The sequence below is a fragment of the Leuciscus leuciscus genome (genome assembly GCF_965113295.1).
Source record: "Leuciscus leuciscus genome assembly, chromosome: 19".
NCBI classification, from domain to species: Eukaryota; Metazoa; Chordata; class Actinopteri; order Cypriniformes; family Leuciscidae; genus Leuciscus; species Leuciscus leuciscus.
The window spans coordinates 6,577,633-6,593,178 of record NC_138743.1 but is presented as its reverse complement, the minus strand read 5'-3'; the positions used below and the strand labels follow the sequence as shown (position 1 = coordinate 6,593,178).

General features: G+C 41.8%; 2 protein-coding genes across 2 annotated transcripts in view; both read left to right on the top strand.

The window, feature by feature from the left end:
* LOC309483015 (trace amine-associated receptor 13c-like) overlaps positions 1-15,546 on the top strand; it is a 40,849-nt gene that overhangs the window by 5,242 nt on the left and 20,061 nt on the right. The gene's annotated exons all lie outside the window — the stretch shown is intronic.
* On the top strand, positions 550-1,579 carry LOC309482440 (trace amine-associated receptor 13c-like; the record flags this gene model as incomplete). The annotated part of the gene is made up of 1 exon (XM_082147785.1): positions 550-1,579. The coding sequence occupies exon 1, from the start codon at positions 596-598 to the stop codon at positions 1,577-1,579; it is 984 nt and encodes a 327-aa protein (XP_082003911.1). The 5' UTR covers positions 550-595.

The window sequence follows — 15,546 nt, the reverse complement described above, 5'->3', positions numbered from 1 at the left end:
GCTAATATGCTATCTCTTTTCTGTGTTTTGTTCAACAAATTTACATCATACCTGTTACCACTCTGTAGATGCTGTCCTGTGTTTTTATTTTGTCCACCTCCAGTTTAGCTCAAGGTGAAGGTTTGGTTGTTTAGTGTGGCTCGGTCAGCCCCTGCTGGTAGATGCTGTAATTACAGCATTCTGGGGTCAAAGATCATCTTCCTCTAATGAAGGCCTTTGAAAACTAGCTGTGTGTTCAGACGGAGATTTGTTTGCAATTAAAATAGCAGAACACTTAATATGCTTCATTACCACATTTAGTTCTATGTGACACTCTTTAGCTCTTTTCTTCTGGATGAACAGAATCAGTTGATCTCCCAGCTGTATGTTCTTCTCCCTTGATGCTGCCAGTCTCGGAAAGAGTCAACATGTCAAGCGTATAAAAGGCTGCGTGGGTTGTAGCCCATATTTATCTGGTATTATGGAGCCTCCAGGAGTAACTTGAGCTTAGGTGAGGAGCAGTTCAGAGCTGTTGGAAAGACAAATGTCATTACTCATTTTTTATGTGAAGGAAGTCAATGAAGGAATATGAAGGAAGTCGGATGTTTCTTCTAGAATGAATCTTACAGCAGTGAACCAAACTGATGACTGTCAGGAATATTCCTGTCCAGAGAGATCTGTTTCTTTCTCTGTCTATGTGATTCTGTATGTGGCCGCAGCAGCTGTGGCTCTTCTGACCGTGTGTGGAAACCTGCTGGTCATCATCTCTGTTAGTCACTTCAAGCAGCTCCACACTCCTGCTAACATCCTCATCCTCTCTTTAGCTGCGTCTGATCTGCTGGCCGGAGTTTTTGTGATGCCACTATATTTGTCTTGGTTCATCGAGTCATGTTGGATTTCTGGACCAGTGATGTGCTCAGTGTTTAAATTAGTTAATTTTCAAGCAACAAGCGTGTCTGTTCACACTGTGGCTCTAATAGCAGTTGATCGGTTTCTGGCTTTACATTCTCCTTTTTTTTACTCAGAGAAAATCTCACCCACTGTGATCTGCATAGCAACTTTATTTAACTGGCTGTTTTCACTCCTTTATAACTTCACTCTTCTCTTCATTAATGGAAACTTCACTGTCACGTGTCCAGGAGTATGTGTTTCTGTTGTAGACGGGGTTTCATCCATCATTGATCTCGTGGTTGTGTTTCTTATGCCATGTACACTCATCATAATATTATACACTCATGTTTTTGTCATTGTTAGGAAACATGTGACTGCTATAAGAGCCCTTCAGGTTCACAACAGCAAAGAATCCTCTAAAAACAGAGTCAGTGACAAATCAGAGCGAAAAGCTGCAAAACTGCTGGGGATTCTGGTCTTTGTGTTTCTCCTGTGTTTACTGCCATATTATATTTGTTCATTAGTGGTTTCTTATAGTAATGCTGATGTGTTTTTTGTCAGAGATGTTACTGTAATATTTTTCTTACTGAACTCCACCATTAATCCCATAATTTACGCCTTATTTTATCCCTGGTTTCAGAAAAGCTTAAAATGTATTTTCTCATATAAAGTGTTTAATAAAGACTCCTCTCTGATGAATGTGCAGTAAGTCGTTGAATGTAAGACCAATTATTTGGGCTTTTTTTTAAACCTGACTGTGAAGACATGTATGTTGTTTTCAATCATGACAGTATTGTATAACAATATGAGTCATACAACTCACTTATTTTATGTAAAAAAAAAAAAAAAGAAGGAATTATTGATTATAATAAACATGTACTTATGTAATTAGTGTTAGTGACCGTAAGACAATTACCTATAAATATTTGTTTACTTATAATTACTGAAATTGTGATCCTGGTCCCCCATGCTCAAGGCAATGGTTACACCAGCATAGAAATACTCATAATTCTGCTTTGCTGAACATCCAGAATTGTGTTAGACACAACAGCTTGCGCACTGTCACTGAATCAGTAATCAGTGTGTGTAATCAGTGACTCTTATCCACCTCATATTTTAAACGTAAAAGCAGATGCGGCCACTTGAATACTTCTGGTGTCACCCACTTCAAGTTATGTTTAGCTGTACAAAAACAGCTCCTTATGCTGCTATTGCAAACTGGTAATTCTTATATTATTTGAATGTATTACAAATTATATAATGTTGTTTATTGTTGTAATACTGTTTTTGTATTATTATTATTATTATATTATTTTTTTTACAATATATAATAGTATTTTCCCTGATTGCATTCACTAGAAATATTATAAAAGTGCATTTCCAGTAAATAAAATGTTATGGTGAAATCAGGCATTTTGATGACTAATATACATTATATTCAGTATTAGTTTAATAATGTAAATAAACCTCAAAATATGTCAATTTTGTCCCACACATTTAACATGTAAATATAATGGATCCCTTGCACAGCCACATTTCTCTCAGTTTGGAAGCGAACAGACTGAAAAGACAATATAAGTGAAGGACGTGAATGACTTTTCCCATTTATGACATTTGACTGCAATTTCATGTCATGTAAAGCCTTTTTAATAGATATAGTATCCAACCCTCTCATAGCGCATAACTCAGAACTTCATTTTTATGTAAACCAACAACATTAAAATGTAGCTTTCTGTACTTCATGTTAGAATATTTAAACAAGCATACATTGAAAAATAAAAAAATAAAAAAATCGCTATTTAGGTATTGACATTAAGGTTTTTATTCTATATTGACTTCAAATAATCAATTCTGTAATATTATAACAAATGTAAGTAATGACAACAAAGAGGCTGTAGAGACTTAACTTATATTTTCTCTGTTCATAATGCAATCAACATCTCATATATCAGCATCATTTAGGCCAATATGCTGGACTGGCCATCTGGAGTACCGTGAGTTTTCCCACACGGTCCACTTGACCGTTCAACAAGAACCAGTGAGGTTCATTCTCGTGTTACACGTCATGTCTGAGCTTCTGCAAGAACCAGTGAGGTTCATTCTCATGTTACGCAGCACGTTTGAGCTTCCGCAAGAACCAATGAGGTTCATTCTCGTGTTACGCAGCACGTTTGAGCTTCTGCAAGAACCAGTGAGGTTCATTCTCGTGTTACGCAGCACGTTTGAGCTTCCTCAAGAACCAATGAGGTTCATTCTCATGTTACGCAGCACGATTGAGGTTCCGCAAGAACCAATGAGGTTCATTCTCGTGTTACGCAGCACATTTGAGCTTCCGCAAGAACCAATGAGGTTCATTCTCGTGTTATGCAGCACGTTTGAGCTTCCGCAAGAACCAATGAGGTTCATTCTCGTGTTACGCAGCACGTTTGAGCTTCTGCAAGAACCAATGAGGTTCATTCTCGTGTTACGCAGCACGTTTGAGCTTCCTCAAGAACCAATGAGCTTCATTCTCATGTTACGCAGCACGTTTGAGCTTCTGCAAGAACCAATGAGGTTCATTCTCGTGTTACACATCATGTCTGAGCTTCTGCAAGAACCAATGAGGTTCATTCTCATGTTACGCAGCACGTTTGAGCTTCTGCAAGAACCAGTGAGGTTCATTCTCATGTTACGCAGAACGTTTGAGCTTCCGCAAGAACCAGTGAGGTTCATTCTTGTGTTACACGTCATGTCTGAGCTTCTGCAAGAACCAGTGAGATTCATTCTCATGTTACGCAGCACGTTTGAGCTTCTGCAAGAACCAATGAGGTTCATTCTCGTGTTACGCAGCACGTTTGAGCTTCCTCAAGAACCAATGAGGTTCATTCTCATGTTACGCAGCACGTTTGAGCTTCTGCAAGAACCAATGAGGTTCATTCTCGTGTTACACGTAATGTTTGAGCTTCCTCAAGAACCTATAAGGGTTCATTCTCGTATTACGCAGCACGTTTGAGCTTCAGCAAGAACCAGTGAGGTTAATTCTCGTGTTACACGTCATGTCTGAGCTTCTGCAAGAACCAGTGAGATTCATTCTCATGTTACGCAGCACGTTTGAGCTTCTGCAAGAACCAATGAGGTTCATTCTCATGTTACGCAGCACGTTTGAGCTTCTGCAAGAACCAATGAGGTTCATTCTCGTGTTACACAGCACATTTGAGCTTCCGCAAGAACCAATGAGGTTCATTCTCGTGTTAAGCAGCACGTTTGAGCTTCTGCAAGAACCAGTGAGGTTCATTCTCGTGTTACGCAGCACGTTTGAGCTTCCTCAAGAACCAGTGAGATTCATTCTCGTGTTACGCAGCACGTTTGAGCTTCCGCAAGAACCAGTGATGTTCATTCTCGTGTTACGCAGCACGTTTGAGCTTCCTCAAGAAGCTATAAGGGTTCATTCTCATGTGACGCAACATGTTTGAGCTTCCTCAAGAACCTATATAGCGGCAGCCAGTAACCGCTAAGAGGCTGAGTAGAGGGATTAAAGATTGACGCGTTTCCACTTGTTGATCCAGGTGATTTATTATAACATTGAAAGATACAGCAACATGAAGATGATGATGACAGTAAAGTAAACAAAAGGAAATGAAATGAAATAAATCTAAATGAAATGAAAACGGTCAACAGAAAGTGAGCGTCCCAGCTACTCACCCCCTTCCTCCATGCCAACCACACGCAAACTAACAGGTAATATGCACCTAAAACAAGTGACGTAACAAACCGAAAATAAAAATGTCTAAATAAAAGACATCAACCCAAACCTGGCACCTACACTCCAGCCCCTGATTATTACACCCAAAAACTGTAATAATCATAATACAACACAATCATGCACGTTACACATCGTTGAATATGTACCTGCATACATATAATCGCAAAATTTTATTTCACAAATAAACAATGTATACACATGAGTGTGTGTATGTAAATTTCCAATTCTTCAATGTGAACAATGTTCGTAATCAACTGAAGTAAACAGGTCAATCAAAACGGTCTTTAGTCAAAAGTCTTCAGTAAGTCATTTGAGAGCTCTCACAAGTCAGTCAGTCAATTAGTCAGTCGGTCGTAGAATAGCCTAGTTAAAATCCTCCGTTTCAAGAAGAAGGCAAACTTTAGTAATGTGTCTGGTCAAGCAGGAACTCTTGGTCTTGATTCTTACTTGACGTATCAATCCTTTTTTATCCTTTGTGATCTGAATAATCTTGCCCATTATCCATGAACTCCTTGGAGCAGTATCATCCACTACAAGCACAATATCTCCCACTTGAAAATTGCGTTTCTTCACCAGCCACTTCTGGCGTTCTTGTAGTTGAAGTAGGTACTCCCCGATCCATCTCTTCCAAAATAGATCCACCATATATTGGACCTGTCGCCAACGTCGTCGTGAATACAGATCGTCCTTGTTAAATAGTCCAGGTGATAAAGATGGCTTTGTTTTTAAGAGGAGAAGATGGTTTGGAGTAAGGGCTTCCAAATCATTAACATCCAGAGATGCTCTGGATATTGGACGATTGTTAAGGATTGATTCGATTTCACAAAGAAGTGTGTAAAGACCTTCCTCGTCCAAACTTTGCCCTCTAAGGATAGAATTTAGAATCTTCCTTACTGATCTTATAAGCCGTTCCCAAATTCCTCCAAAGTGCGAACCAGCCGGGGGATTAAAGTTCCACTTAATTCCTTTTTGAAGCAAAAATGAATTGATCTGATTATGATTCCAGTTTTTTATAGCCTCCTGCAGTTCACGTTGGGCACCAACAAAGTTTGTCCCGTTGTCTGAACGGATCTCGACAACTTGTCCTCGACGTGCAATAAATCATCTTAATGCATGGATGAAAGAATCCGTATCAAGAGAATTTGCTATTTCAAGGTGAACAGCTCTTATTGTTAAACATGTGAATATCACTCCATAACGTTTTACAACGCTCCTTCCCCTTTTAACTTCAAAGGGACCGAAGCAGTCCACTCCAACATGCGTGAATGGTGGTTTGTCAGGTGTGACTCTATCTTGTGGCAAATCTGCCATCTGCTGATGACCCGGGATTCTATGAAGACGTCTGCAGACCACACACTTGGACAGAATTCTTCTTATAGCTGTGCTAGCACCAGGGATCCAATATCTCTGCCGTAAATTAGCCAGCATGTAATTTCGTCCACAATGTCCAATGTCATGATGTATCTGTCGCAGAATCAAATCTGAAATGTGTAGATCCTTGGCCAGTATTACTGGATGCTTAACTTTTTCAGGCATCATAGCCTTGTCCAGTCGCCCACCAACTCTGATGACATCTGATTTAAGCACGGGATTAAGTCTATAGAGTTCACTATTCCGTTTTACCAATCCATCTTTCTGTAGACTAGCCAGTTCCTCAGAATATCTCTTCTTTTGGCAAAGACGAATAATCTCCAATTCAGCTCTTTCCAACTCATCTGAAGACAACAATGTTGCAGGCATATTGGATCTAAATTTTTGTATCTCTTTCTTAACAACAGTCTCTCGTTGCAACTTGTCCATATAAGAGTAAGCAGTCATCAACCTTTTCCTTTCCTTGCTGAGATAAAATAGAATGTTCCTGAATCGAAGGATCCAAGCTACGCCTTTTTTCAATCGCATCCATGAAGAGTAGTAATTAAAATATGGCATAAAATCATACTCTTGTTGAACTTGCACAGTATTCACCAGAACACTCCTTTTCACTTCTGGGTCACAAGAAGACATCACACCTACATCAGTAGGATCCACGGGCCACAACTCTTGTGGTTGGACAAGAAATGGAGGACCAGAAATCCATATCTGGTTCTTTAAGAATGAATCAACCTTTAGACCTCAAGATGCTAGGTCAGCTGGATTGTTGGATGAATTCACATACCTCCATTGTCTGATTTCAGAAACACTTCGAATTTCAGCAACTCGGTTGGCTACAAAGCATTTGAATCTAGAAGTCTCATTTTGGATGTACTTGAGGACAGAGGTGCTGTCGGTCCAAAATACCGAATCCTGAAGTTTCATCTTCAGCTCTCTCTTCCACAATTTATCCATGCGACCAGCAAGTGTGGCAGCTGTGAGCTCCAGACGAGGGATAGTGATAGGTCTTAAAGGTGTTACTCTTGCTTTACTCATTAAAAGACAGGAATGAGCACATTGTTGATCATTATGAAGTAATAAATACGACACCATGCCATAACCCTTCTCACTGGCGTCCGAAAAGTGATGCAATTGGGCAGATATAGCTTCTCCAAAGTTTTCCGGCTTTAAGCACCTGCGGACATCGAATTTCTCCAATTCATGAAGTTTCTCCAACCAACTTGTCCATCGCTGAATGTACACTGTTGGAATAGTGCTGTCCCATCCAATTTTTTCTCTACACAAATCTTGAAGTATCATTTTGGCACGTAAAATCACAGGAGACAGAAAGCCAAGAGGGTCATAGATGGAACTAATGATAGAAAGAATTCCTCTTCGAGTAAGAGGTCTGTCCTTGATGGTCACCTTGAACTTGAAAACATCAGACTCCGCACACCACTGCACACCTAATGCTCTTTCCAAAGGTAGCGTGTCATGTTCCAAATCCAAGTTCTTAACTTTCTTGTCTCTGTCTTCCTCAGGGATGGCATTTAACACAGTGCGGCTGTTACTTATCCATTTGGTTAATCGGAATCCACCTTTAGCACACATTTCCGTGAGCTTCTGGTACAATCAAACAGCTTCTGAATCTGTAGACACAGATACAAGACAGTCGTCTACATAGAAGTTATTAAAGACAATGTCCACAGTCTTGGCATCATACAGATCCTTATGGTCCTCTGCACACTTTCTCAATGCATAGCTAGTGCAACTTGGAGATGATGTTGCTCCAAATAAATGCACAACCATTCTGTATTCTTCCAGATTGGCATCAATGTTTCCTCCAGTCCACCAAAGAAACCTCAAGAGATCACAATCATAAGGATTTACCTTAACCTGATGAAACATCGTTTCTATGTCAGCCATCATGGCAACATACTCCATTCTGAATCGCACAAGAACACTCACCAGCGGACTTGTTAAATCTGGACCTTGCAAAAGTTGTTCATTCAATGATGTTCCTTGATATGATGCTCCGCAATCAAACACCACTCTGATCTTTTGCTTTTTAGGGTGATAAACACCATGGTGGGGTATGTACCATAAGCGTCCATCAAGTCGTTCCAGTTCAGCTGTGGGAACCTTTTCAGTGTGGCCGTTAGCGATGACACTCTCCATAAAGGTAGTATAGTCAGCATGAAAAGAAGCGTTTCTTTGAAGCCTTCTTTTAAGATTCAGAGCACGTTGTTCCACGATTGCTCTATTCCTTGGCATGACTACCCTTTCGTTTTTGAGTGGAAGACCAATGCAATAATGCCCATTGGTCAGTCTTGATGACTGTGAAACAAAATCCATGAATTGATGATCTTCCTTTGACAATCCTTGCTGTTCCTCTTGAATACATTCAGGAAAGTCAACCTTGAACTGTTGCTCCCATAACTCATCCAATTTCATAACGGTGATCCTATTGACAGTCATGTGAGAATGTTCCTTAACAGCATTCTCTTCCTGTCGCTTGATTGGTCCATTAACTGCCCATCCAAACATGGTTTTAATAGCGTATGGGCCACTGTCTTGACAGCGGATAATCTGCCATGGCTCCAACGCCTCTGGCACGTTAGCGCCAATCAATAACTCCACACCAGCATCAATTGAAGGCAAACACAGATGACTTAAATGAGGCCAACAAGCAAGATCGTTTTGTGTGGCGATGTTGGTTTTACCTATAGGCATGGTCTTCTGCGTGTATACCTCTGGTAAAGCACAGTAATGCTCTTGATTCAATCCTGACACTTCCAGATCCTTCAAAACATAACAGCAAACGGATTTGTCCTGACTCATGGTTCTCATTAGAATGTTAACTTTCTTTGCTGAGAGATTGAGCTTGGACATCAAACTCTCTGTGCAGAAAGTTGCAGAGCTCCCAGAGTCCAAAAAGGCATAGGTGGTCACAACTTTACTTCCTTTCTTTGATTTCACACATACAGGAACGATAGACAATGCACAATTTTCTTTACCAGCCCCAGTAAGAGCACTGGACTGGAGTGAGACCAAAGCACTTTCCACAGTTGACTTTGACTCATCTTTATGCTGAATGCCCCTTTTTTCTGATGGAAAAATATGAAGAAGACTTGGGTGTTTGAGATGACATATTTTACATGTGCTTCTCTCTTTACAATCACGGCTGAAATGTCCAGTACATAAACAACCGAAACAAATCCCCTTTTTCTTCAGAAAATTCATCTTTTCTGCATGAGATCTTTCGACAAACCTTTTACATGAGTCCAATATATGTGCTCCTTCACAGAAGAGACAGGTTTTATTCACAGCCTTCCCAACACACTCCTTTGCACCACTTGCAGTGACTGTAGTGGCAAAACTACTTTTAGGTTTCGAATGAGGCAATTTGGTATTCAGGTTTCTACCTCCACTAGGCAGAACATCTTGAATGTTTCCGAATACCGGATCTGTGACTATTTTTACCTGTCTTTCTACAAAGTCCACAATATCAGAAAAGCAAGCTGGATGGTTACGTCTTTCCTGTAAATCATATGCCACCATTCTCCATCTTTCTCTGAACTTATAAGGAAGTTTTGCAAGAACAATTTGCATATTAGAAGCAAGATTTAACTCATTCATGAAACAAATATTCTTCATTGCATTGCAGCAACTCCTAAGAAATAAGCTGTAGTCCTGCAGAGCCTTAGCATCCTCAGATCTTATCGCTTGCCATGAGAGCGCTCTTTTCATGTAAGCTGAGGCTATTCTTACCTCATTGCCGAAATGCTCCTTGAGCAAAGCCTTAGCCTTCATATACCCTTGAGAAGGAATCATCAGTTGACAGCTTCGAACAAGCTCTTTAGGTTGCCCTCTAGTATACTGTTCTAAGAAATGCAAGCAATCTGCATGGCCACTTGCTTTCTTTTCCACCACCTCTTCGAATGTTCGCATAAAGTCGTGATAACGCAATGGATCTCCATCAAAGAATGGGACCTCCCTTGGTGGAAGTGAAGACAAGTTGTGTTGCTGAACTAATAGGGCAGCAATTTCATTTTGCTTGTCAATAAGCTTAAGGATACTTCCTCCTTCCAAACCATCCTGTAAACTCGATCCATGTGCAACCTGCAAACTCGATCCATGTGCACCCTGCATTCCGGGTCCATGTGCACCCTGCATTCCGGGTCCATGTCCACCATCATGACTGATGCTGGGTAATGTAGAATGTGTCAACCTTGTGTTAGAATTTACAATCTGTTGCTGTTGTTGAGCGGACTGAGTTGGAAAACGCATTGGATTCTCTGGTGCTGCTTGAGCATGTGAATGAAATACAGGTGGCTGTTGTGGCATTGAATGTGAACTCGAAGGTAAAAATGGCTCCACATTAGGGTTAAGAGAACTGGTTCCAGTATTTCTTGCCCTTAACGCACTGGCATCAGAAGAATTTGTGTAAGTACTTTGTTCTGATCTCACATCGCTATACACTTTCATCTTGGCCATGGATACAGCAATTTTAGTGTCCAGTTCCATTTGTTCTTTTCTCCTCCTCAAATCCTCCTCCTCCTTCTCCAATACATGTTTCCGTGACAACATTTTCTGATGTGCCAACAAGGCTGCCATTTCGGCCTTAACCTTAAGATGAGCAGATACAATGGAAGATCGACTGGTTCGAGATCCATGAGTTGTTGTCGTTTTCCTGCCCACGTTAGAGACACTATCCTTTGGCTGTATTTGATTCTGCACATCACCATCGTCCATATCACAGTTCGGATATTCACTTGGAACATGCATATTATGAGATGATGAAACTGGTTCAGCAGAAGATGGAATATTAGAATCACAACTTAGTTGAGGTTCAGCAAAATTATCCATTGCTCTTGAATCATGAATGACAGAAAGTGATGGGCAAGGATTTGCATAACGTTGAGTAGAATTTGATTCTGTTATTTGAGCATTTTTCCTCAGATTCTTAGCTTCATTCAACCATAGTTCAACATCTTCCACAAATCCATCATTGTGCTTAGAAATAGCATCAAACCACTCATTTTGTTTGTTTTGTTCCTCAGGAGGAAGAAAAGGAAGTACTTCTTTATGCAACACAGATGCATCATCTTTCAAACATTTTAAAGATACCACCATTGAAGACAATTGTAAAGCATTTTCATCACATTCCATGAGATCTTTCATTGATAAAATTAAGCTCTTCATTTGATTCACCTTAGACTTGCGATCCTTTTGCAATGTCTCAATTCTAAGCGCCAAGGCCTTTGCCGTAAGCTTAGGCTCTCTTTTGCTGCTTATAGCAGCGTGCGCAGACTCATCTGCGTCCATTTCTCACAACGCAATCCCAGTAATCCAAACAGCGCTGTATGCAACGCATAGATCAAGCCAACAATTTCATGAATGGGCGCACCACCACAACGCGATTACGAGTGCCTAGTAAACTTGCACTTCTTCCACAACCGCTATCCATCCAATAAGCGGCATCCAAACACTGCACGGCCTGCGACAATAGCGTCTTCTTATTCAATAAACAGCAATGTTGCAGCCAAACATAGCAAAACCGCTCACATACCTCTTCTGCCGTCAGGATACTGAGGCGCGATCTCACTTCAGTGTGTGCGTCAGCATTTCGCGTGCGGTGTGCGAAGAAATCCTTTCCAATCCACGATAATCAAAATCCAACAGTAGCCGTTTTCTGTTGACTAAATATAGCGGCAGCCAGTAACCGCTAAGAGGCTGAGTAGAGGGATTAAAGATTGACGCGTTTCCACTTGTTGATCCAGGTGATTTATTATAACATTGAAAGATACAGCAACATGAAGATGATGATGACAGTAAAGTAAACAAAAGGAAATGAAATTAAATAAATCTAAATGAAATGAAAACGGTCAACAGAAAGTGAGCGTCCCAGCTACTCACCCCATTCCTCCATGCCAACCACACGCAAACTAACAGGTAATATGCACCTAAAACAAGTGACGTAACAAACCGAAAATAAAAATGTCAAAATAAAAGACATCAACCCAAACCTGGCACCTACAACCTATAAGGGTTCATTCTCGTGTTACGCAGCACGTTTGAGCTTCAGCAAGATCCAGTGAGGTTCATTCTCATGTTACACAGCACGTTTGAGCTTCTGCAAGAACCAGTGAGGTTCATTCTCATGTTACGCAGCACGTTTGAGCTTCTGCAAGAACCAATGAGGTTCATTCTCGTGTTACGCAGCACGTTTGAGCTTCCTCAAGAACCAATGAGGTTCATTCTCATGTTACGCAGCACGTTTGAGCTTCCGCAAGAACCAATGAGGTTCATTCTCGTGTTACGCAGCACGTTTGAGCTTCTGCAAGAACCAGTGAGGTTCATTCTTGTGATACGCAGCACGTTTGAGCTTCCTCAAGAACCAGTGAGGTTCATTCTCATGTTACGCAGCACGTTTGAGCTTCTGCAAGAACCAGTGAGGTTCATTCTCGTGTTATGCAGCACGTTTGAGCTTCAGCAAGAACCAGTGAGGTTAATTCTCGTGTTACGCAGCACGTTTGAGCTTCAGCAAGAACCAGTGAGGTTCATTCTCATGTTACGCAGCACGTTTATGCCTCCGCAAGAACCAGTGAGGTTCATTCTCGTGTTACGTAGCACGTTTGAGCTTCAGCAAGAACCAGTGAGGTTCATTCTTGTGTTACGCAGCACGTTTGAGCTTCAGCAAGAACCAATGAGGTTCATTCTCGTGTTACGTAGCACGTTTGAGCTTCAGCAAGAACCAGTGAGGTTCATTCTTGTGTTACGCAGCACGTTTGAGCTTCAGCAAGAACCAGTGAGGTTCATTCTCATGTTACGCAGCACGTTTGAGCTTCCACAAGAACCAATGAGGTTCATTCTCATGTTACACAGCACATTTGCGCTTCCGCAAGAACCAATGAGGTTCATTCTCGTGTTAAGCAGCACGTTTGAGCTTCTGCAAGAACCAGTGAGGTTCATTCTCGTGTTACGCAGCACATTTGAGCTTCCTCAAGAACCAGTGAGATTCATTCTCGTGTTACGCAGCACGTTTGAGCTTCCTCAAGAAGCTATAAGGGTTCATTCTCATGTTACGCAACATGTTTGAGCTTCCTCAAGAACCTATAAGGGTTCATTCTCGTGTTACGCAGCACGTTTGAGCTTCAGCAAGATCCAGTGAGGTTCATTCTCATGTTACACAGCACGTTTGAGCTTCAGCAAGAACCAGTGAGGTTCATTCTCATGTTACGCAGCACGTTTGAGCTTCTGCAAGAACCAATGAGGTTCATTCTCGTGTTACGCAGCACGTTTGAGCTTCCTCAAGAACCAATGAGGTTCATTCTCATGTTACGCAGCATGTTTGAGCTTCCGCAAGAACCAAAGAGGTTCATTCTCGTGTTACGTAACACGTTTGAGCTTCAGTAAGAACCAGTGAGGTTCATTCTTGTGTTACGCAGCACGTTTGAGCTTCAGCAAGAACCAATGAGGTTAATTCTCGTGTTACGTAGCACGTTTGAGCTTCAGCAAGAACCAGTGAGGCTCATTCTTGTGTTACGCAGCATGTTTGAGCTTCAGAAAGAACCAGTGAGGTTCATTCTCATGTTACGCAGCACGTTTGAGCTTCCTCAAGAACCAATTAGGTTCATTCTCATGTTACACAGCACATTTGAGCTTCCGCAAGAACCAGTGAGGTTCATTCTCGTGTTAAGCAGCACGTTTGAGCTTCTGCAAGAACCAGTGAGGTTCATTCTCGTGTTACGCAGCACATTTGAGCTTCCTCAAGAACCAGTGAGATTCATTCTCGTGTTACGCAGCACGTTTGAGCTTCCGCAAGAACCAGTTAGGTTCATTCTCGTGTTACGCAGCACGTTTGAGCTTCCTCAAGAAGCTATAAGGGTTCATTCTCATGTTACTCAACATGTTTGAGCTTCCTCAAGAAGCTATAAGGGTTCATTCTCGTGTTACGCAGCACGTTTGAGCTTAAGCAAGATCCAGTGAGGTTCATTCTCATGTTACACAGCACGTTTGAGCTTCTGCAAGAACCAGTGAGGTTCATTCTCATGTTACGCAGCACGTTTGAGCTTCTGCAAGAACCAATGAGGTTCATTCTCGTGTTACGCAGCACGTTTGAGCTTCCTCAAGAACCAATGAGGTTCATTCTCATGTTACGCAGCACGTTTGAGCTTCCGCAAGAACCAATGAGGTTCATTCTTGTGTTACGCAGCACGTTTGAGCTTCTGCAAGAAACAGTGAGGTTCATTCTCGTGATACGCAGCACGTTTGCGCTTCCTCAAGAACCAGTGAGGTTCATTCTCATGTTACGCAGCACGTTTGAGCTTCTGCAAGAACCAGTGAGGTTCATTCTCGTGTTATGCAGCACGTTTGAGCTTCAGCAAGATCCAGTGAGGTTCATTCTCGTGTTACGCAGCACGTTTATGCTTCCGCAAGAACCAGTGAGGTTCATTCTCGTGTTACGTAGCACGTTTGAGCTTCAGCAAGAACCAGTGAGGTCCATTCTTGTGTTACGCAGCACGTTTGAGCTTCAGCAAGAACCAATGAGGTTCATTCTCGTGTTACGTAGCACGTTTGAGCTTCAGCAAGAACCAGTGAGGTTCATTCTTGTGTTACGCAGCACGTTTGAGCTTCAGCAAGAACCAGTGAGGTTAATTCTCATGTTACGCAGCACGTTTGAGCTTCAGCAAGAACCAGTGAGGTTAATTCTCGTGTTACGCAGCACGTTTGAGCTTCAGCAAGAACCAGTGAGGTTCATTCTCATGTTACGCAGCACGTTTATGCTTCCGCAAGAACCAGTGAGGTTCATTCTCGTGTTACGTAGCACGTTTGAGCTTCAGCAAGAACCAGTGAGGTTCATTCTTGTGTTACGCAGCACGTTTGAGCTTCAGCAAGAACCAATGAGGTTCATTCTCGTGTTACGTAGCACGTTTGAGCTTCAGCAAGAACCAGTGAGGTTCATTCTTGTGTTACGCAGCACGTTTGAGCTTCAGCAAGAACCAGTGAGGTTCATTCTCATGTTACACAGCACGTTTGAGCTTCCGCAAGAACCAATGAGGTTCATTCTCATGTTACACAGCACATTTGAGCTTCCGCAAGAACCAATGAGGTTCATTCTCGTGTTAAGCAGCACGTTTGAGCTTCTGCAAGAACCAGTGAGGTTCATTCTCGTGTTACGCAGCACATTTGAGCTTCCTCAAGAACCAGTGAGATTCATTCTCGTGTTACGCAGCACGTTTGAGCTTCCGCAAGAACCAGTGAGGTTCATTCTCGTGTTACGCAGCACGTTTGAGCTTCCTCAAGAAGCTATAAGGGTTCATTCTCATGTTACGCAACATGTTTGAGCTTCCTCAAGAACCTATAAGGGTTCATTCTCGTGTTACGCAGCACGTTTGAGCTTCAGCAAGATCCAGTGAGGTTCATTCTCATGTTACACAGCACGTTTGAGCTTCAGCAAGAACCAGTGAGGTTCATTCTCATGTTACGCAGCACGTTTGAGCTTCTGCAAGAACCAATGAGGTTCATTCTCGTGTTACGCAGCACGTTTGAGCTTCCTCAAGAACCAATGAGGTTCATTC